The sequence below is a fragment of the Staurois parvus genome, unplaced genomic scaffold (genome assembly GCF_062004578.1).
Source record: "Staurois parvus isolate SC_StPar_1 unplaced genomic scaffold, SC_StPar_1.0 ptg000827l, whole genome shotgun sequence".
Classification (NCBI taxonomy): Eukaryota; Metazoa; Chordata; class Amphibia; order Anura; family Ranidae; genus Staurois; species Staurois parvus.
Window position 1 is genome coordinate 8,449,923 of NW_028318623.1, and position 22,115 is coordinate 8,472,037.

General features: G+C 43.0%; 1 protein-coding gene across 1 annotated transcript; it reads left to right on the forward strand.

Moving 5' to 3' along the window:
• The first annotated feature begins 1,042 nt into the window (after positions 1-1,042).
• Positions 1,043-21,176, forward strand: LOC149443913 (V-set and immunoglobulin domain-containing protein 10-like). Its single transcript, XM_089655145.1, has 6 exons — positions 1,043-1,100; positions 3,120-3,410; positions 6,832-7,074; positions 11,956-12,261; positions 16,832-16,947; positions 20,899-21,176. Exons 1-6 carry the CDS (start codon positions 1,049-1,051, stop codon positions 20,953-20,955), a joined length of 1,065 nt encoding a protein of 354 aa, XP_089511271.1. The 5' UTR covers positions 1,043-1,048; the 3' UTR covers positions 20,956-21,176.
• The last annotated feature ends 939 nt before the right edge of the window (positions 21,177-22,115 follow it).

The following is a 22,115-nucleotide window of genomic DNA, read 5'->3' on the forward strand; positions in this document are numbered from 1 at the left end:
TGAACTGGATGGACTTTTGTCTTTTTTCAGTCAGACTAACTATGTAATTTATTTTACTGGATATTTACACTAAATACCTTCACTCCATCAGGGCTAAACAAGGAGCACAAGACAAATACAATAATTTAAATTGTGTTTTAAAGTAGAAGTAAATTCCCTTTGGTATATTTTTCCTACAGGTAAGCCTTTAACCACCCCTCCTGAGGATTTACCCCCGTTCCTGACCAGGCCATTTTTTGTGTTACGGCGCTGTGTCACTTTAACTGCGCAGTCATGCAACTCTGCATCCAAATTAAATTTACGTCCTTTTTTCCCACTAATTGAGCTTTCTTTCAGTGGTATTTGATCATCTGCGCGTTTTTTTTTCTATAAACTATAAAAGAAAAGACCGACAATTTTGATTAAAAAATATTTTTGACTTTTGCTATTAAACATGTCCAGTAAAAAAAATGTAAAAATCCAATTTCGTCATAAATTTAGACCAAAATGTATTCTGCTCCATGTCTCTGCTAAAAAAAAATCCCAATACATGTAAATTAATTGGTTTACGTGAAAGTTATAACGTTTACAAATGGCGGTATAGGTACCGTAATTTTTTTTTTTTACTAATAATGGTGGCGATCAGCGACTTATAGCGGGACTGCGGCAGGCATTCTGACACGGGGGGGGGACTGACTTGGTGTCACTGACATCCCCAGTGACACCAATACAGTGTTTAGGCGTTTCAGCTATGCTCCTGGATGAGAGAGACCTGGATGAGCCCCTGCTCTCATGCACACTGCTGGACTGAGATCAGGCTCAGGTAAGTATAAGGGGGCTGGGGGGGGGAGCTACACCCAGAAGGTTTTTTACCTTAATGCATGCAATGCATTAAAGTAAAAAAAAAAAAAACTTGAGGCTTTAGAACCACATTAAGTATACATCCCATGTACATGAAAAAAAAAAATCCTCCACTGAGCAGGTTAATAAGTAAACAGAGTTAAAACGCCCATATGTAGTCAAAGTCCCAGGAAATCGTCACATACAGAAGGTCAGAGAAAAACTTGACATGGAACTCAACCCAGTTTTCTGCATCTGCGTCCTTTTGTTTGTTACATTAGGTGAGTAGATAAGTACATCCAAAAATCGCATTTGAAGTCCCCCCTAGGTCACAGCCATAACTTCCACTATAGATACAATGGAGGAGCAAGCATAGCCATCTACAGATAGGAAGTTTGTTATTCACAGGATCTTCCAGTAAAAATAAAGTGTAAAAGCCTTTTAAACACATTGTAAAAAATAACACATTATGTGGCCACTTTAGCGTGCCTTAAATACTCCTGCCCACTGAAAAATTAGGGCTGACTTAACTAAACTTGCTTACAAGCCGACCAATGAGGCCATTTAAGGTTCATTGTCACATTAGAAAACGCCGCACAGCACACAATGCATTAGGGATGTAACATGGCAATGTTCCCCCTTGCACCCGCAGCTAAAGCACTCCTTCTTTTCACCCTGGCACATTTGCATGTTCATAGTCACTGTGTTATGTCTGAGTTTTCATACTCTTTTCCCTCCTTCCAGTGTCACTGATGCTGTTTCACCAGTGCAGAGATTATGGCCATTTCTAATATATTTCTCTATATTTACCACTTTATGAGATGTACACCAAGATTAACACTTTATGAGCTACACTATTTATGAATTGATGAGCTATTTACTACTACTTGTTACTACTATTTAACTAATGTAGTTTGGATTCTGTATATATGCTTTTGTTTGGCACTTGAGAATATTGTGATTTGGATTTTTTTAGTATACATTTGTGTGTGTATGTATAAGTATATATACTGTATATATATATATATATATATATATTTATTTATTTTCTATCACATATGTCACGTGGAAGCAAAGCTCCACCGATTACACTGGGAGAGCCGATCAATAAATAAATAGATAAATAGTAGGCAGGGATGACCTGTATTTTCAGACTCCCGTTCTCCACCACAGCACAAAAGGCATTTGCCGCCTTTGGGTTGGCCTGACCTGGGCTACAGGATTTGTTCAGAGCCTGTGGGCATGCTGCAGAAGATGGTTAGAGACTGTGGGCATGCTACTGGAGTTGGTCAGAGACTGTAGGCATGCTACAGGAGATGGTGAGATGCTGTAGGCATGTTACAAGAGATGTTCAGAAACTGTGGGTATTCTACAGGAGATGATTAGAGACTGTGGGCATTCTACAAGAGATGATTAGCGACTGTTGGCATACTACTTAAGATGGTCAGAGACTGTGAGCATACTACGGGAGATGTTCAGAGACTGTGGGCATGCTACAGGAGATGTTCAGAGACTGTGGGCATGCTACAGGAGATATTAGGAGACTGTGGGTATGCAAGTGGAGATGTTTAAAGACTGTGGGCATTCTACAGGAGATGTTCAGACACTGTTGGAATGCTACAGGAGATGTTTAGAGACTGTGGGCATGCTGCAGGAGATGGTCAGAGACTGTGGGCATTCTACAGGAGATGTTCAGAGACTGTGGGCATTCTACAATAGATGTTTAGAGACTGTGGGCATGCTACAGGAGATGTTCAGAGACTGTGGGCATGCTACAGGAGATATTTAGAGACTGTGGGCATGCTACTGGAGATGATCAGAGACTGTGGGCATGCTACTGGAGCTGGTTGGAGACTGTGGGCATGCTACTGGAGATGGTTAGAAATTGCAAACAAGAGTTGATGGATGATTAAGGAGTTTGGCGATTTTTTTTCTGCCTATAAATGCCCCTGCATTTTAGCATACATTTCTATGCACACAGGTATTTAGAGGCAGAAAAAAACCTCCACTCCTAACACATCCAACTGTGTTTTGGCAGAAAAAAATGCTTGACGTGAATAAACGCATGATAACACTAGGCATATTTAGCGCTTCAGCATTAATTCATTTCAATGGCCAGAATAAATGATTATTTTGGCCAATGAAATTAAACCTAAGCGCTCCTAAATGCGTTATATGCGTTTACAAAATACCGCTGCCAGGAGGAAAGGCGTCTAGGAGAGATGGCCAAAGCACCCAGTGTACATGAAGCCTAAACATTAACGGTCTTAACCTACTGAAATCTGCTTTTTGATTTGTAGCTCCGGCCTCGGCAGCAAAACTGACCAGTAATAGGGAAGGATGGGTCTGGGAAGGTGAAGCGGTGTCTCTGTACTGTTCAACCCAACTAACCGATGCCTCATTTACCTGGCATGTGAATGGATCTTTATTACCTGGGAGTGATCGGTATCATCTTTTCATGGACACTTCAGGATCAAACTCTACTCTGACCATCAGTCCTGTCTTCAGAAATGATATGGGATCCTATACGTGTTTTGCTGATAATTCAAAGCTGCACAAGACCAGTAATGCCCTGAAGATAAACGTGGCCAGTAAGTGAGAGGGTGCTGATCGTTAAAGCAAAACTACACGGCATCTGAGCACCACAAACCAAAAACACTATGTCATTCATTTTTAAAATTCAAAGCAAACTCACCCATCTATCCATGTCTCCATGCTTTATTTTGCTGATAAATCACTTAGAAAAACATCCCCCTAGCATTTTTGGCCATGGCTATCTTAAGTAAGGCCAGATGATTTGTTTAACATTTACTTCCCAATCTGCCCTTAGCTCAGGCATGCAAACAGGAGGGTGTGCTTAGCTGGAAAAGCTCCTCCTCCCCTTCCTGAAGACTCCTGGGATGTATGCCATCATTTTGGCCTAGGCCAGAAACCAGGAAGTAACTGAATACATATAAAATAAAAATGTAAAACATGTAAATATAATATACTTTCCTATCTACTTACTAATGCTAGCAAAACAGAGATTACAAATACTCAATGTTGATTGAGAGAGTGAAGTTCTGCTTTAAAAAGGAATAAATAATGTTTTTGTTCTTTTTTATTTCCTTCTTTTATGGTCCAGTCCATAACAAAGTTAAAAAACTATATATATATATATATACAGTCAGGTCCATAAATATTGGGACATCAACACAATTCTAACATTTTTGGCTCTTTACACCACCACAATGGATTTGAAATGAAAAGAACAAGATGTGCTTTAACTGCAGACTGTCAGCTTTAATTTGAGGGTATTTACATCCAAATCAGGTGAACGGTGTAGGAATTACAACAGTTTGCATATGTGCCTCCCACTTCTTAGGGGACCAAAAGTAATGGGACAGAATAATAATCATAAATCAAACTTTCACTTTTTAATACTTGGTTGCAAATCCTTTGCAGTGAATTACAGCCTGAAGTCTGGAACACATAGACATCACCAGACGCTGGGTTTCATCCCTGGTGATGCTCTGCCAGGCCTCTACTGCAACTGTCTTCAGTTCCTGCTTGTTCTTGGGGCATTTCGCCTTCAGTTTTGTCTTCAGCAAGTGAAATGCATGCTCAATCGGATTCAGGTCAGGTGATGGACTTGGCCATTGCATAACATTCCACTTCTTTCCCTTAAAAAACTCTTTGGTTGCTTTTGCAGTCTGCTTTGGGTCATTGTCCATCTGCACTGTGAAGCGGCGTCCAATGAGTTGTGAAGCATTTGGCTGAATATGAGCAGATAATATTGCCCGAAACACTTCAGAATTCATCCGGCTGCTTTTGTCAGCAGTCACATCATCAATAAATACAAGAGAACCAGTTCCATTAGCAGCCATACATGCCCATGCCATGACACTACCACCACCATGCTTCACTGATGAGGTGGTATGCTTAGGATCATGAGCAGTTCCTTTCCTTCTCCATACTCTTCTCTTCCCATCACTCTGGTACAAGTAGATCTTGGTCTCATCTGTCCATAGGATGTTGTTCCAGAACTGTGAAGGCTTTTTTAGATGTTGTTTGGCAAACTCTAATCTGGCCTTCCTGTTTTTGAGGCTCACCAGTTGTTTCCATCTTGTGGTGAACCCTCTGTATTCACTCTGGTGAAGTCTTTTCTTGATTGTTGACTTTGACACACATACACCTACCTCCTGGAGAGTGTTCTTGATCTGGCCAACAGTTGTGAAGGGTGTTTTCTTCACCAGGGAAAGAATACTTCAGTCATCCACCACAGTTGTTTTTCGTCGTCTTCCGGGGATTTTGGCGGTGCTGAGCTCACCTGTGCGTTCCTTCTTTTTAAGAATTTTCCAAACAGTTGTTTTGGCCACGCCTAATGTTTTTGCTATCTCTCTGATGGGTTTGTTTTGTTTTTTCAGCCTAATGATGGCTTGCTTCACTGATAGTGACAGCTCTTTGGATCTCATCTTGAGAGTTGACAGCAACAGATTCCAAATGCAAATAGCACACTTGAAATGAACTCTGGACCTTTTATCTGCTCATTGTAATTGGGATACTGAGGTAATAACACACACCTGGCCATGGAACAGCTGAGAAGACAATTGTCCCATTACTTTTGGTCCCTTAAGACGTGGGAGGCACATATGCAAACTGTTGTAATTCCTACACCGTTCACCTGATTTGGATGTAAATACCCTCAAATTAAAGCTGACAGTCTGCAGTTAAAGCACATCTTGTTAGTTTCATTTCAAATCCATTGTGGTGGTGTATAGAGCCAAAAATGTTAGAATTGTGTCGATGTCCCAATATTTATGGACCTGACTGTATATATATATATATATATATATATATATTGTGACAGTGTGGCGATCTCTCAGGATTCTCAACAAGGCAGGTTGAGGGGCTCCAGGGTAAGTGTTTGATGCACAGGAAAGTGGCTTTTCACTTTCCTCCTTTGTTTGTAAGGTCCATTTTGGGATCTGGAGCCTGGAGATTTCAAAGAGATCTGGGAGGGATGAAATCTCCAATCCTGAGACCAGGTTTTGGGAATGGCCATTACACTGATTGCACAGGTGTGCATGGCTCTTTTGTAGAGTCAGGACCAGGGTTCTGGGCTCCACCACGGCAGAGAGGAGTCAGGAGGGCTCCTCCCCGACAGACAGGAGGTCTCTGCCTTGGAGTCAGGTGGGCTTCACCTAGTAGAGGTGGAAGCCAGACAAGCTGTGTGCTATTGGCTAGCTGTGTGTGGGAAAGCCATTTTTGGATAGAGTCTGCAGGAGACAGACGGAAATCAGTGTACCAGCCAGAAGGCTGAATATCATTTGCATTTGTTTGATGTGGATACCCCTGCGTGGGAGGATTTATGGAACTTTTTCTTTCAAATAAAATTGGGCAAAAAGGCCCTTAAGAAGAAGCGAGTTGTTGTGTGCTTTGAAGAGGCTCTACCATTTTTGAAGCGAGTTCTCACAATATATATATATATATATATATATATATATAGTTACATAGTTAGTCTAGCTGAAAAAAGACAAAAGTCCATCTTGTTCAACCATAAAAAAAAAAAAGTTATAATCCTACACCCACAGTTGATCCAGAGGAAGGCAAAAAAAACATCAAAGCATGATCCAATTTGCTCCTGCAGGGAAAAAATTCCTTCCTGATCCCCCGAGAGGCAATCAGATATTCCCTGGATCAACGTTACCTATAAATATTAGTATCCAGTTATATTCTGTGTATACTGTATATAGGTACTATTACATACTGATATTTCCATTTTGGACAGTAATTATTCTTATCTACAGAACAGAAGAGCGCACCAGGTGATTAGAAAAACAAAGTTTGTTAAAATCCCTGAAATGCACATTGATCACTCAGAGGGAATTTTTTTTATCAACAAAAGTGGAGGTACTCAGCAGCCTCCATTGTATGTAGCAAAATATGGCATTAATGGGCATTTGTACTATTTGAAACAGCATGGCATAAGTCAGAATTCTTTATCTTTTCTAATTTTATTTTTTTTTACAGAACCCCCCAGTAATTCAGGTATTTCTTGTAAATCAGAAACTTCCCGTGGGAGTGTGTTATTCAGCTGCTCCTGGGAAGGAGGGCAGCCTTCGGCTTACATTGAACTGTCATTTAATGGCACAATCACTAATGGACAGGACATAGTAGAGAGGACTGTGCATCCGGATTATGACGTCCAGTATCCAGACTTCATCTGTCAAGGAAATCAAGTGGGAAAGACATCGGAGTGTAAGCTAGTCTATGGTGAGATAATGGAATTTTTGATAATGCTGCTGGTTTTTGGGTCATTTTACTGCATTTTCCAACTTCCATTCAGAGTCGGTAACCAGTCCATGGGCTTGTTTTTGTTGTTTTATTTAGGGGTAAACAGCTTGGATAGAGTCTAGAGGTATATGAGGACAAACTTCCTAAATTCTGTACAAAAAGGATGGATCCTGGACTTTCTACTCCCTCCAGAGTGGCATCAGTCTCTTGACGGATCAGTGACACAGTCTGATTCAACCACTGGTGTATGGGACTCTCTCACCTGATCAGTGGCTTCCAGTAGGTCCTGGTTGTCTCTCTCTGTCATGCGGATGTGGGCCCCCACAGTTTCTCTGGCCTCACGTGCAATGTTCTATCTGGTTACTGCGCTCTGGGTCAACGGCTGGCAGGCTGTCCTGCTGAACAGGATGGCAAGATTAGTGGTCAGCGGCTCCTCCTTGCTTCTCTTCTCTCTAATTCTATGGCCTGGTCCAGTTCTCAAGCAGTGTGCACAACTATATCTCTCTGCTTCCACCCTCCAGCTCTCTCCCCTCCAGGCTTCCACATTTATATCCCTCCGCCTACACGCCAGCTCTTCTGGGAAAAATGTAGCCCCCCAATTAGCAGAAGCTCTGCTGACTTCCATCATCCAATCATGTGCAAATAAAAATGCTGTTTTTCTTATTTTCCTTGCATGTGATTGGGTATTCTTGGCAAAGGGAAGCTGTACCTCATTTACTAAGCTCTGGAGCAACTACACTTGCAGAGTGCACAGTCTATTTGCCTTTAGTAAATCAACCTCATAGTTACATAGTGGGTAGGGTTCAATAAAAACACCAGTCCATCCAGTTCAACCTGTGTGGGTGTATTTATTAGTCTAATCCTCATTCCTGTCCCTGCACTGACTGTGCCTTTTGCACTGTGTAGATATACATTCTCTCACTCTGGGTCCATACACTTAGAACCAGACTGCTGGCAGAACATGGCAACAGTTTATCCCGCTCTTCTAGTCTTTAGTTCTTAATGCACAAACACAGAATGAGTAAACTGTCTCTCTTTCAACATCACTACCCTCAGCTGTGGAGTATCTTGTGTGGTTATGGTGATACAAAAAGTTGCCCATCAACTGGAGTAGAAAGCATAAGACAGTTGGCCTCAGAGCCACCAATAGGGTGGCAGAGACAGCCCAACTGTATGGGCCAATTCAGCAAGGTGGCAAGGGGCAGAGAAGGGCACAAAAAGCTTCCTCTGGCCCCATTTGTTCAGCAGGGGCCCAAGGGCAGAAGCAAGACTATTTAATGTTTTTGGGTGCAGGCAGAACAATCCTTGATCCGCAGTTCCCAACAATTAAAGTTCCATAGTGAAAGGAGGTATAGCAGAGGGTGACAGGTGTTCAGGGGGTGATACTGATACCTCCTGACATTTTTTTGTTTGTATTTTTCCTTTCTTTTTTTAATTGTCATTTGGCAGTTTTATACTACAGGATCGTGTCACCACTATGAGCCAAGCTTTGGGCTCATGCATGCTGTATGGCTCTATTGATCTCAATAGGAAAGTCTGACAGGCGGTGCCACCTGCCAAACTGTGCAGTCTGAGTTAAAATTGCCGCTGCCACTAGTATCTGTGGATGCAGTATGTGTACAGACTTCTAAGGCTGTAATGTTAGAATTCCAATGGGCGGTAAAACCATTGCTTAGCGATCCATTTGTGTCACTCCCTGAATGTGAAAGCGTCGTTAGGGCACCTTTACATTTGTGGAGCAATCTGTGGTGGATCGATTTTTAGAGGGCATTTGACAGGTGATGAGGTAGCGTTATCTTGTCTCCCCACCACCTGTTTCAACCTCTAAGAGCCGCATTGTGTGCACCCCCACCCACTGTAGGTACAATCAGCTGCCTACAAGTGTTGGCGAGGAAATCTGCCTCATAGGGTTGTAGATTATTATATTATTATTATACAGGGTCCCATGGTTTTTAATATTGCGCCTGTTCGCATATATGAACTGAACTCTAATGGCTATAGTGGTGGTTCCCAACCTCATACTTCAAGTACTCTCAAGAGGCCATGTTTTCAGGATTGTGTTCACCTTGTACAGGTACTTTAAATTAGTGTCAATGGTTTGTTATTTATGACAGCTATCATTTTGTAAATTCCCAAAACATAGGTTGTTGGGAGAACTGAGGTTGAGGGAACTGAGGTTGGGAACCATTGGCCTATAGCTCAACACCCAATATCTCTAAAAATGTCCATAATGGCCCCAAAGCTTACATGGGGTAGGCAAAAATAATTGGCATTTATCTAGCCTGCCACTGGTAATTGAAATGAGTTTTTATATACTTTACCACAAGGATGTGCTGCACTGCAACTTCCAAACCCTTGTAAATACTATCCACAATGAGGATATGTACCACAACTGATTTAGATAGTCAGGGACCCTTTTAGTGCATCTCCTACTCCTCAATCATGGAATGAGTATTTTAAGAAGGATATGCTGGCGTACTGGACCCTGCATCTTGATGGCTAAAGCGACAAGGATATGGTGAAATCAGATGAAGGATAATACACAAAAATCCAATGTGTTTCTGGAGTCAAGCTTTGTCCCCTTCATTATGGCATAAGATATGGAACAGTGTATGTAGACTTGTTAGTGAATTTATTGTTTAATATAGAGACTGTTATGTATATTGGCACAAATGCTGATCAGCAGCTGGTTGTAGCAGCTACAATCAGCTGCCTACAAGTGTTGGCGAGGAAATCTGCCTCATAGGGTTGTAGATTATTATATTATTATTATACAGGATTTATATAGTGCCAACAGTTTGCTCAGCACTTTACAATATAATGGGAGACATTACAGCAACAATACAGTTCAATACAAGAGGGTTAGGAGGGCCCTACAATCTAGGACAGTGGTACTCAACCTTCCTAATGCCGTGACCCTTTAATACAGTTCCTCATGTTGTGGTGACCCCCAACCATAAAATTATTTATCCAGTAATTATAATTCATGAAGTGTCGTTTTACCTCCAATACTGCTGCTTTCAACACAGTAGCTGCTTTTAACAGAGTAGCCGCTTTCAACACAGCAGCTGCTTTCTACACAGTAGCTGCTCTTTACACATCGGAAATATGTGTTTTCTGATGGTCTTAGGCGACCCCTGTGAAAGGGTTGTTCGACCCCCAAAGGGGTCGCGACCCACAGGTTGAGAACCACTGATCTAGGAGTAGATGGCAATAAAATCTCATATAAATAAGGACAATAGTGTTGCGCTAACTCATAAAAAACTGGCATGTAAAAAATTAATAAATAAATATATAAATATAAAAGTCCTTGTATTGTGACAGTTCAAATCCAACATTGTGCTTGAATAAATGTGCTTGATATAAGAAACGTGCTCCAAAATTATCGTGCTCCAAAAAAACTTCCAAGGACGACAGTGCTCCACCATAACAAAGTGACCCTCCATCTATGGATAAGGATGGGAGCTCACCTCATACAATGGACCTATAAATTAATTAAGGTCAACCAAGCATAGTAATTCCATCAAAGAGGCTCCAGATCAGGGGCGGACTGACCATTTGGAAACTCAGGCAATGCCCGAGGGCCCGGGGTCAGTAGGGGGCCCCATAAGATGCCCCTGGTACCTTTTTTATAGGCTTTTTTGAGTTTGGGCAAAGACACAGGGGCCCCATGATCCCCTATTGCCTGGGGGCCCATGAGTTGTCAGTCCGCCCCTGCTCCAGATGACAGCAAAGAGCTGATAAATGCAGTACCATGGATGACACTAAACACATCTTTTAACAATTAAAACTCTGCATGTAGGAAGAAAAAAACAGCTCCCATAGTGAAATAACGTTTATTTGATTAAAAACATGTTCAGAGTAACACTCACATTATGCAGGGTATCAACAGATCAGTATCATATATATATAGAGACTTCCGGTCCATGAGTGTGATCGGGAATTACTTCACTAAGTTCCGCCCCACATGTTACGCCACCAACCACGTGGCTTCATCAGGGAAAAAAATAAAATCTCATAGCAGTTGATTAGTTCCTCCCCATACTTTAGTTGTCCCATGAACGGGTGTATGGCTAACTGTGATATCTTATTTTAGCACATTCAAGAGTTAGCCAACACACCTTAAAAAATTAAAAGATGTCATCAAATCTCAACTGCGTAAAGTGCAATTAGTAAAGTGCAATCAGCAAACCTACCCATCCATCTTTGAAGGCCATACTGGGACTCCTTTCTTAAACGGATAGACATCATTGCACTTTATGCATTTGAACCTCAATACATTTATGGAATTTTGTCATGAGTACAGCTTGGAACAGCATACAGCCTCCATGCGTTCCAGCCTGTCTAAGATTTTGCTGACTCCTAAGGACTATGGGCCATGATGCCCATTCATTCTTACGTCATACATCCCTGAATGCATTGGGCCGTAGGCATGAATACTGCTCAGGACAGCATTGAGCTGTTGCATATTTCAGCCTATCATAGATTTTTGCCTCCTGGATGCCCACAATGCCAGGACTTTGCTCCATAGGAGCTTTATCACCTGGGTAAGGCTATATAAATCCACAGATTTATAAAGGAAGCTGAATTGTGGAGGAGAATTTAAGTCTGCATTTTTTAAGAGATGAACAGAGACTGCAGGGGATTTCTTTATCATATGTAGTCATCATATCTTTGTTTTCCCATCTACTTTCCTGTCTCATGCCAATGTTATTGTTTTTTCTCATACAGGCTGGATGAATGATCTGCTCCTTTCATTTTATAGTGTATTTCAGATTAATTTCTTCCTTGTCCTTTATGCCCATCCTTGTATGGTACCACTACTTAATTAAAACATCTCTTTTAATGTCTTCCCATCAGAACGTCCATTGTCTTTAAGTCACGACAACAATGTAGTAACTTCAGTGATGGAAGGAGGAAATGCATGGCTGACAGTGAAGCTAAAACCTAAAAACCTTCTCCAACCTATGTTCAGCTGGTTCCGTCTTAATCCAGACCCAGTTGATATAAAAAATGCTGGAAAATATAAAATAGAATCCAGTAGCTCTGAGTCCTCACTTTTCATCTCCAATGTGGCCCTGAATGAGAATGGAACATATGAATGCAGATCCAGGAATATCATTGGAGGCACAACCTTCAAGTTCAATCTCAAAGTCAAATCACAAGGTAAGACAAGATATTTGTGACTGACTGTAGAAGGTAAATTCAGTGTAGTTTTCTGCTTAACAGAGTGCTATAATTGATTAGTTAGGTCTGCTCATGATGCTCTGATGCTGCTGAGTTTGCCTTGAGTTCTGCCTGCCTTCAGGAAGATATGAGAGCCTTCCAGAACCTAGGAAGGAACTAGTCCAATGAGCAGCATGAATATGGATACAGTCCTGGCCAATTGCAGGATGGGTGGCCCCATTGCATGCTGAGAGTGGTATTTATGTTCTGTGAGCACATGGATTCAGCATCTTTTCCTGGAGAGGATTGCACCAAGCCAGGTTGGGGGCAGGCTTGCCTCACCTGGCACTTGGTGCCATGAGGGCTCCGGGTGGATGACCTGAGGGCCTGAAGTTAGGAGGAGTGACCCTGGTTCTACAGTAAGCTGACTGAGGGGAGCTGTCTGCCAAAAATCTGTTTGGTATAACTGGAGAGAGTCACTTGGAAGATTAGAAGTAGTCTGCCATTCTGTCCTTGGAGTTGTGTGTACAGACACAGAGATCTTGGGGACTCTGTGTGTTTTGCTACCCCTCTGGTGCTTAATACTCAGCGTAAATCTAAAAAAACAGGGAACATTGGTGTTCTGAAGAGCTTGTCCAACCATTGCTACTACAAAGGACTTTGCTCAGTTCTATTACTTTTGGACTGCCATAGTCTGCCGTAACATCACTGTACCTGAGGAGCTCAGCCCTGCAACTACAACTACAGCTAAAGAGACTTTGCTCACTCCTAAACTACTTGATATAACCATTTAAAGAGATGTCTTCTATCTGCTTTTAGCCAGGACTTCAAAAATGCTCAACTAAGAGATCAGCTAGATGTCTTCACTGTGAATAGTTCTAATTTTGGAGTATCCTACTGATTTCCCAATCCCTATCCTCAGTTCTACAATAAAATCCCAAAAGCAAACATCCCCAAGACTGAACATTGCAGACAACGAGCGAAGGTGTATGTGTACCTGGCTGTGGAAAATATTTTGTGCCTGGCTGTGGGGCGAAGAAATTGGGAAACCTGGGAAAAAATACAAGTGGCTCCTCCGAGGGTAGCGCTACAGATCTTTAAGAACAAAAAAATCCATCCACAGATAGGCAGCCCTTTCACAAAAGCTGACCAAACATGCTACCAATCTGGCTGTAAATTCACCTTTTGTTCTACCAACAACTATGTAGTGCCAGCTCACTCCAAACTAAATACAAACTGAATGGATGTACCCCCCCACCTTCCTCCCGAGCCATGCCAGGCCACATGTCCTCAACATGGGGGGGTACTTTGTATACAAGAAGAAATCCAGATGGCTGCACTCCAAAATAGGCCCATCTTTAGTCATGTGCATAAAACAACATAATATAGCAACCAAACACTGTGGGGGAATGGTAAAGGTCACCCACAGTGTGTTTGGATATGTAAATTTTGTTACCACACTGTAGTCAGGTAGTTAGTTCAAAGCATACTTTGCACACTGTAATCAGTGAAGCTGCATTCTGCTAGTCAGGTCTGCTCAGTGTGGTCAGCTGTTGCCAGTCTGATAGCTCCCTCTGCATTCAGAGAGCTTGAGAAGTTTCTGGATAATAGGTGTAGAGCTATGTAGATTGCATCATGAATATTGTAACAGACCTGGCCTATCCCAGAGAGGCAGGCTCTGATGGCATGATGGGAGACTGTATACAGTATATTTGGTGATCACAGTGAGGTCGGGGTCTTTTCCTGGAGAGGATTAGTCCAGCCTGGAGGGGGCATGCTGCCCTTCCAAGCAGTGCTGTTGTTTGCTGTCATGAGACCACAGGGCGACCTGAGGGCTTGGATGCTGGGACCCTGGAACTAAAGAGAGCTGACTGAGGGAGGTTGTCTGTTGAAGATCTAGTTTGGCATCACCGGAGTAAGGTGTCGCTTGGAAGGTGGAAGAAGGCAACAGCTGTCCTTAGGCTTTGTGTAAGTAGAGACACTTCTAAGAGATCTTAGGAACCTTTGTGCTTTGCCACCCCTCTGGTGATAGGGAGTCAACTATGGTTCTAGTTAAAGGGGAAACCAGCTGGTGTCCTGAAGAGCGTTGTCCATATAATGTTCTACTTAAAGGGACTCTGCTCTTGTGGCTCTAAGAAAGACATTTACAGTTAACTACTACTATTACTACCTTAAAGCTAAAGTCTACTGTTTGCTACAAGCACAGCGTTTAATATAGCTTGTTCTGAAGAATACCTAAGTCCTCGAGTTGTACATAGTTCTAGTTTTTGGAGTACCCCACCTAATTTCCTCAACCCTAAGTCCTCCAAATATAAAAACAATAAAAACAACATCCCTAGACAGGTCATTAAAGAAAAGTATGAATGGGCTTGTGGGCCTGACTGTAGGGAAAAGCTTGTGGGGGAAGACTTGGACTGTATTCCTGCGGCTCCTACGGGAGTAGAGCTACATATACATTTTTCAGCATGATGAGCACCTGAGTGTGAAGTGTGTGGGATCTCATTAGCAGACCTGGAGGAGAGTTACATTATCTACAGGATGGGGGGTATTTTGCCAGGGGGGATCACCCTAGCAAAGCACCTTGTTCTCATGTTGATAAGGACAAGGGCCTCTTCCCTTGGGCCAGCGGTTGTGGGGTGCAGGGGGTGAATCTGAAACCCCCGTTTAACCTCCCTGGAGGTATTCCCGAGTGTAGCTCGGGGTAAAGGCTCAGTACCACAAGCGGGAACCCCGAGCTACACTCGGGCTTACCATGCGGTGCTGCTCTGCGATCCCTCGGTCACTTACCTTGTCCTGCGCTCCCACGATGTCCCTCCTGCAGTGTCCCCGGCAATGTAATCCGGCGGATGCCGGCATCTGTCATCTGGGTTCCATCCCCTGAGAGCATCGGGACGTACGGGGGATGGAACGGCGGGAAATTTGAAAATGACAAAAAGTGACATTTACAAAAATCACTAAAATCACATAGTAAAACATTACTGTATCAAACCATTTCACATACATTTTGTCCCGAGTGCTTTGTCCTGCGCCCTGCCTGCATTTTTACTGCTCTTTCTGCCTGGAAACTGAGAAACGTCCATGGCGTCCAAAAAGCATCCCTTTAGGTCAAAAGCGGTTTTAGACCGCCTAGAGAACAGCGACAGTAAATCAGAACCACTTGCAGAATTGAGTGATAATGATTCGTGGGGGAAATTCGTCATCAGACACTGAAAACGATTTTGCGACTTTGCTCAGTGATGTGCAAACTTGGCGCTCTATTTCAAATTTCAGAGTTTTTGGTTTGATTATATTATTGAATTAAATTTATTATTATTATATTATTATTTTTTATGATTATTTATTAAATTATAATTTATGATTTTGTGTTTCAAGTTTTATCATACCCGGGATGTTTACTAGACTCTTGTTCAGACAGATTTCAGTGAGTTATTCCTAAAAATTACAGCCTACAATAAAAAAACTACATATTTCCATGCAAAATAATGGTACTGTTTTCAGCACCAAAAATCTGAAATAATCAGACCACTAGGGAGGTTAATATAGCTTGTTCTGAAGAATACCTAAGTCTTTGAGTTGTACAGTTCTTGTTTTTGGAGTACCCCACCTAATTTCCTCAACCCCATCTAAGTTCTCCAAATAAAAAAACAATAAAAACATCCCTAGACAGGTCATTGAAGAAAAGTATGAATGAGCCTGTGTGCCTGACTGTAAGGAAAAGTTTGTGGGGGAAGACTTGGACTGTATTCCTGCGGCTCCTACGGGAGTAGAGCTACATATACATTTTTCAGCATGATGAGCACCTGAGTGTGAAGTGTGTGGGATCTCATTAGCAGACCTGGAGGAGAGTTACATTGTCTACAGCATAGGGGGTATTTTGCCAGGGGGATCACCCTAGCAAAGCACCTTGTCCTCATGTTGATAAAGACAAGGGCCTCTTCCCTTGGGCCAGTGGTTTTGGGGTGCAGGGGGTGAATCTGAAACCCCATTTAGCAAGCCCTCCTATGTGAATGAGTATTCATTCACCAAAAAAAATATCTAATATAATTAAAAACACAAGTCAGTTTTTGACAGATCTTTTTTTTTTTTTTTTAAATGTTCCCAGATGTACATCCATCATCATTCACGTTGATCCAGCGATGTAGGTCCCCATCAATCATGATTAGCAATGGCCACCAACCCACAAGAAAAAAAACTCACCGCCCACTGACACACAACAGCACCCAGTGCACCCTATTGCATGTTTAAATGCATTTTAATTCCAAAATATATGAAAAATATTTTTAAAAACACATTTCAAATATACTGTATCTTTAAAAATACAAATCTACATTTTTGTAATGCATTTACAAATATATGTAACTAACATACATAAAATTGTATGTTAGTGCAAATAAAAAAAAGTATCACGGACAGTACTCAATTGTTTCTGTTACAAATATATGTAAAAATATTTGTTAAAATTACTTTTTGAATGTTAAAAACAATCAGAATATATTTAAAAATATATATATTGAATATGCTCAAAATTCATACCCTTTAATAATTGTTTTTTATACATCTCTTTCCATAGAATCCCCAGTTACTAGTGGGCTGAGTGGAGGAGCAATAGCAGGCATTGTGATTGGTATACTAGGTGGAGTGGTCCTGATCGGGTTTGGTGTGTTCTTTCTTGTAAAGAAACGTGATGTAAGTATGCACTGGTCAGATGTGTTAGGAAGCATACTGTATATCTTGATGTATACTGTGCCTATAGGGAAATTTTTTTTTTTGTTTTGGATAGAGTAGAGGAGGATTAGAACCCCTGTCAGTTTTTATAGCTGTCTGTGCCCCCATTAGGGAAATTCACCATCTCTATTTGTCCTTTTTACCATTATCATTGAAAGTGAAAGAAAATTGTTTGACTATGGAACAGGAAGTGAAGGGAAATCTCCACAATGGGACACAGAAGGCTCTATCCCATATGCTATCTGAAATGAAAAAAAAAAAGATTTTGCCTATAGCTCTACTTTAAATAAAATAGCTAAGGAAAATGTTAATTCACAGTGAAACTGTTTTGTAGACAATAGTAGATTATAACCAGGGCTGCTGTTAGAAACCACAGGGCCCCATGCAGCCAACCTGACAGGGCCCCCTCGAAAAAAAAAAAAAAAACACAGTTTACGGTGGTTAAGTTATGAATGAACACAGTGAGTGATTGGTACCAATTCCTCATTGCAATCATTCAGGAACGTAAGGGACTTGTAAATGTGACATAATTACCGGACCCTTCCCTTAGTCTCCATCCTGAAGGAACCTTTTGCGTGACTGCAGTTTCCGGTGGAAAGGAGACGAGGGAAGCCGACAGGGGGCCTGGGCAGCAAAGGGAAACATATGGTGCACAGGGAGGGTGATGGGTGTGGCAGGGGGGGTGAATTACTGGAATCAATCTCATGTAAAGTATGGCTCTCTCTGCAAAAGATGAAAGCCAGCAGGAGGGAGAGGAGAAGAAGCCAGCTTTCAACTGCTGAAGAGAGCCATACAGGGGATTGGCTCCAGTAATTGTCCCCCCGCCGTGTCGATCACCCTCCCTGCCCACAAATCTGATTCACCCAGCTGCCCTGGCCCCCCCTGCTAGCCTGGGCCCCGTTCAGGAGGACTGGTGGCACCCCCTTATCCATGGCCCTGATTATAACACATGATAAATGATGATGGAAGATAAAAAATAATAGATAATAGTAGGCCTTATAGGATAAAGGTAGATAGATAGATAGATAGATAGATAGATAGATAGATAGATAGATAGATAGATAGATGAGGATTGCTCATGACAAGGATGGATGTAAATAAAAGGTAGATGGTTATACAAGATCTGGGGCATACCTACAGGGGTCACAGGGGTTGCAATTGCGACCCAGCCCCATGCTGCAGGGGGTCCCTTGGCCCCCCTGTATGCCTGGATAGGATAAGTGGCTGGGGTGGTTGCATATAGAAGGATCGATCTCTCCATGTAGAGTGGAGAAGCCAGGATTCAGTGACTGCAGGAGGAACATGGAGAGATTATATGCAGCTATCCTGACTCCTCCTATCCAGCTTTCTTCTGATGCCCCCCCCCGTGTTCTTCCTCTTCCCCAGTGTTCTCTGGCCACCTAGCCACCCTGTACCCTTTGCCCCCCCCCCCCCCCCCCCGTGCTCTACAGCCCCACCTGTGCTCTCTCCTGGCACCCCCCCCTTATCCCTCCTCCCCTCTCCTGCCGGCTGCTCCAGGGAATATTTCAGGATGGAGAGAGGAGAAGAGGGCCAGTGAATGTGTCATTTACCAACCCCTTCCTTTTTTGAATGGAGAGTCAGTGATCCGTACCAATCACTGACTCTGTCCATTCATAACTGAGATCTAGTAAACTGTGTTATTGTGCTATTCCTGTCCATTCATTCAATGCAGTTGAGGCTGTATCTTCAATCTCATTTCTCTGCCTCAAAGGTGAGATGTCAGGAGTCTGTTTAGACCCCTGATTACTCACCACAGCCTCACAACGGGGCTCCTAAAAAAATATGGTAAAGAATAATAAAAGCAAAGTTGTAGGAAAAAAATTAAAAAATGATTAAAAAAAAATAAAAAAACTACTGACACCAGTGGTGAAACTACCAGGGTCACAAAGGTCTCACTTTCGACTGGGCCACTGGGCTCTGAGAGAAGGGCCCTGACCGAGGGTCAGGTGGGCCCTTCATGGTTTCTTGCATCGGGGCCTGAAGGTTCTAGTTATGCCACTGTACAAGATAATATGATATATATAATATAATATAGACAACTGATGATGATCAATGTGGAATAAAGTGGAACAATGGGAAAAATAAAACAAAATTATGGTGCCGTCTATCAATAGCAATATCACAGAAGTTTATATTTTTTCTGAGTACCCTTTAGGTCATTCAAAATTGACAGCTACAGGGGTTTGGATGAACTGAGTAACACTAAGGCCGCATTCGCACTTTCGTGTAGCGAGACCAAGCTTTCCTGCTTGCAATTTTGGAGCTGTTTGCACGCGATTTCACATGCTGCACCAAGGGTAGCCCATATGCACATGTGCCACCCCAAAAAAAGCTCATGCTCTTTTTGGGATGACAAGCTTCATGCGATTTTTAAAGACAAGGTTTGCTGTGCAACAATTGTGGCAGAATCACATCGCGTATAGGGTGCCATTAAGGCTAATAGAACCCAAACGCTCAAAGCGCATTGTGCAGCAAATGTCACGTGCTTTTGGACTTCCAACAATTCTGCACACGATTCCAAATCATGAACTGTGAATGGAGACTAAGGCTTTGTTCACACTGCTGCAATGTGATTCTGACACAAATTTCTGTGCAATTGTATAGTACAACTTTGCATATTCTATGTGGTCAAATTGCACTGTAACTCGCACCAAAGTAGCACAAAGTTGCACCGCGCTGAGTTGCATTGATGTGAATGGCCACCATTGAATATAGTATGATTTCCACTGTCATGTGACTCTGTGCTACTCAAGTCGCATCAGAAATCGCACTAGTGTGAACCAGCACCTACAGGGTTGCCTCAAAAAAAATATTTTGAGAAACTTCTGCATATCGGAAAATGGTAGTAAAAACAGAACTGGGGCTTCTATTGCCAGTTGTTAAAACCTCTCAACCATCATTCCCCTTTAAACCTGGGCAAGGGTACATATCTTGCCCTGCTGGCACCATTATTTTTAGGTGAGGCCCATCCCTGGTTGCCATGGCCTACAGCAAACTCCATTTCATCGTTGGCCATATCAGCCTTCTGGTTATATCTGTAAGACAAGATGTTCAGAGCACCCCACCCCCCCATTACATCAGAAGTCAAGAATCCCACACCCTCCCTAATATCATCGTGCACCCCCTTTGGGGGCAGAGCTGGAAAGCAGAAAGTGCAGGGTCTGAAGGAGGACCAGAGGAGGAGTGGAGTCTGTTACCAGAGTCTACTGAATGCTGGGACCAGAAATATGGGGGTGCTGCAGCTGCACTGAGTGGTGCAGGATTTGGCAGAGGAGTTCTAGTCTCCTTTCTGTTGCCAACTGCTGAGACAAGGTGGGGGCAGAGACCAGGGGGTACCTGCAGGAGATTTGCAAGGGCCACATGAAAAGGCCTGTAGGGCCAGATTCAGCCCGCAGGCCTTGTGTTTGACACCTGTGGCCTACAGTATACGCTGTAGTGGCAAATCTGTCCATGGTCAGACTGCATCATTTTTGTCATATGCAGGGGCGGACTGACAACTCATGGGGCCCCCGGGCAATAGGGGATCATGGGGCCCCTGTGCCCTTGCCCAAACTCAAAAAAGCCTATGAAAAAGGTACCAGGGGCATCCCAAGGGGCCCCCTACTGACCCCGGGCCCTCGGGCAGTGCCTGAGTTTCCAAATGGTCAGTCCGCCCCAGGTCATATGTTATTTCATCCATTGAACATCTAGGGACCTCAAAACACGTGGGCACCAACTGAAACTGTAGTTCCGCTTACTGGCCCTTGATCCCTGTGATGAATATATAAGTAATTGTGGGTACAGTTGCCACTAAGAAAGGTTCTACCATTCAACAAAACCATTGTCAGATTATCTAACCCATCTTAATTCTTCTAAACATGTGTTTTTGCTTTTTCAATTTCCCCTTTGTAGGCATCTCCTCAAACTTCTGACAGGATATATGAGGAAGTCTCCCAAAGAGGCAAATAGACAGCAAAAAAAGCCTGCCGACCTTTCTGCTGATGAGATTTGTTAGGATTATCACACAATGGATAAAATACTATTCATGTTTCTGCCAATATCCATTTTGTACATATTGTTTGCTATTTCAAGTCCCTATATAGGGGAAATTTTGGAACCCCAAAATGTGCAGGATACTCCTTTCATTGTCCTTCTGACCCTCATTGGAAAAACAACTGTATCTGGACTATTGACAGTGGTGTGGCACTTTAATTCTTACTGTTTTGTACCACAAACCAAGGGAATTGTGAGGATCCGCTGGGGTGTCGAAGCTGCCTGCTCAGTATCCAGATCATCTACTCCAACACTGGTACAATACTTTTGGGTAGCATTAGCAACAGGACAACCTTTCCGGTCCAGTACTAACCAGGGGTGGACTGAAAACTCATGAGGCCCCCGGGCAATAGGAAATCATGGGGCCCCTGTGTCCTTGCCCACACTCAAACCACACCCAAAAAAAGCCTATGAAAGGTACCAGTGCCATCTCATGGGGCCCCCTACTGACCCCAGGCCCTCAAGCAGTGCTCGAGTGGCTAAATGGTCAGTCCGCCCCTGGTACTATCTATCCCAGGCTGACAGAGTCTCTAAGCATTCCCTGCTCAAGCCAAAATAACACAAAATGTCTTAGCTGGAGTTGGTCTGTCCATGGAATTATGGTAGGCAAACCTTATCCTATCTGAAATTTACAGAACGAATGTAAATACAAATCTGAGTTTCTTGTAAACTACAGAAAGGTCACAGATCTCGCCACTGTGTCCCTTGCCGGAACAAGAGAGCTCCTGCTCGGCCGTCTATCTACAGTGGCCTTATAGGTTCTTGTAGGCAGGGGCGGACTGACCGTTTGGGAACTCGGGCACTGCCCGAGGGCCCGGGGTCAGTAGGAGGCGCCATGAGATGCCCCTTGATACCTTTCATAGGCTTTTTTGGGTGTGGTTTGAGTGTGGGTGAGGACACAGGGGCCCCATGATCCCCTATTGCCCAGGGGCCCCATGAGTTGTCAGTCCGCCCCTGCTTGAAGGTCGCCCGCCTCATGCGTACCCTCTGCAATCTGTGGTGGACACAGCGAATCACAGATTTTTGGTGCTGGGCCACTGCAATTGGCCCTGGTGTGACCAATCACAGAGATCCCA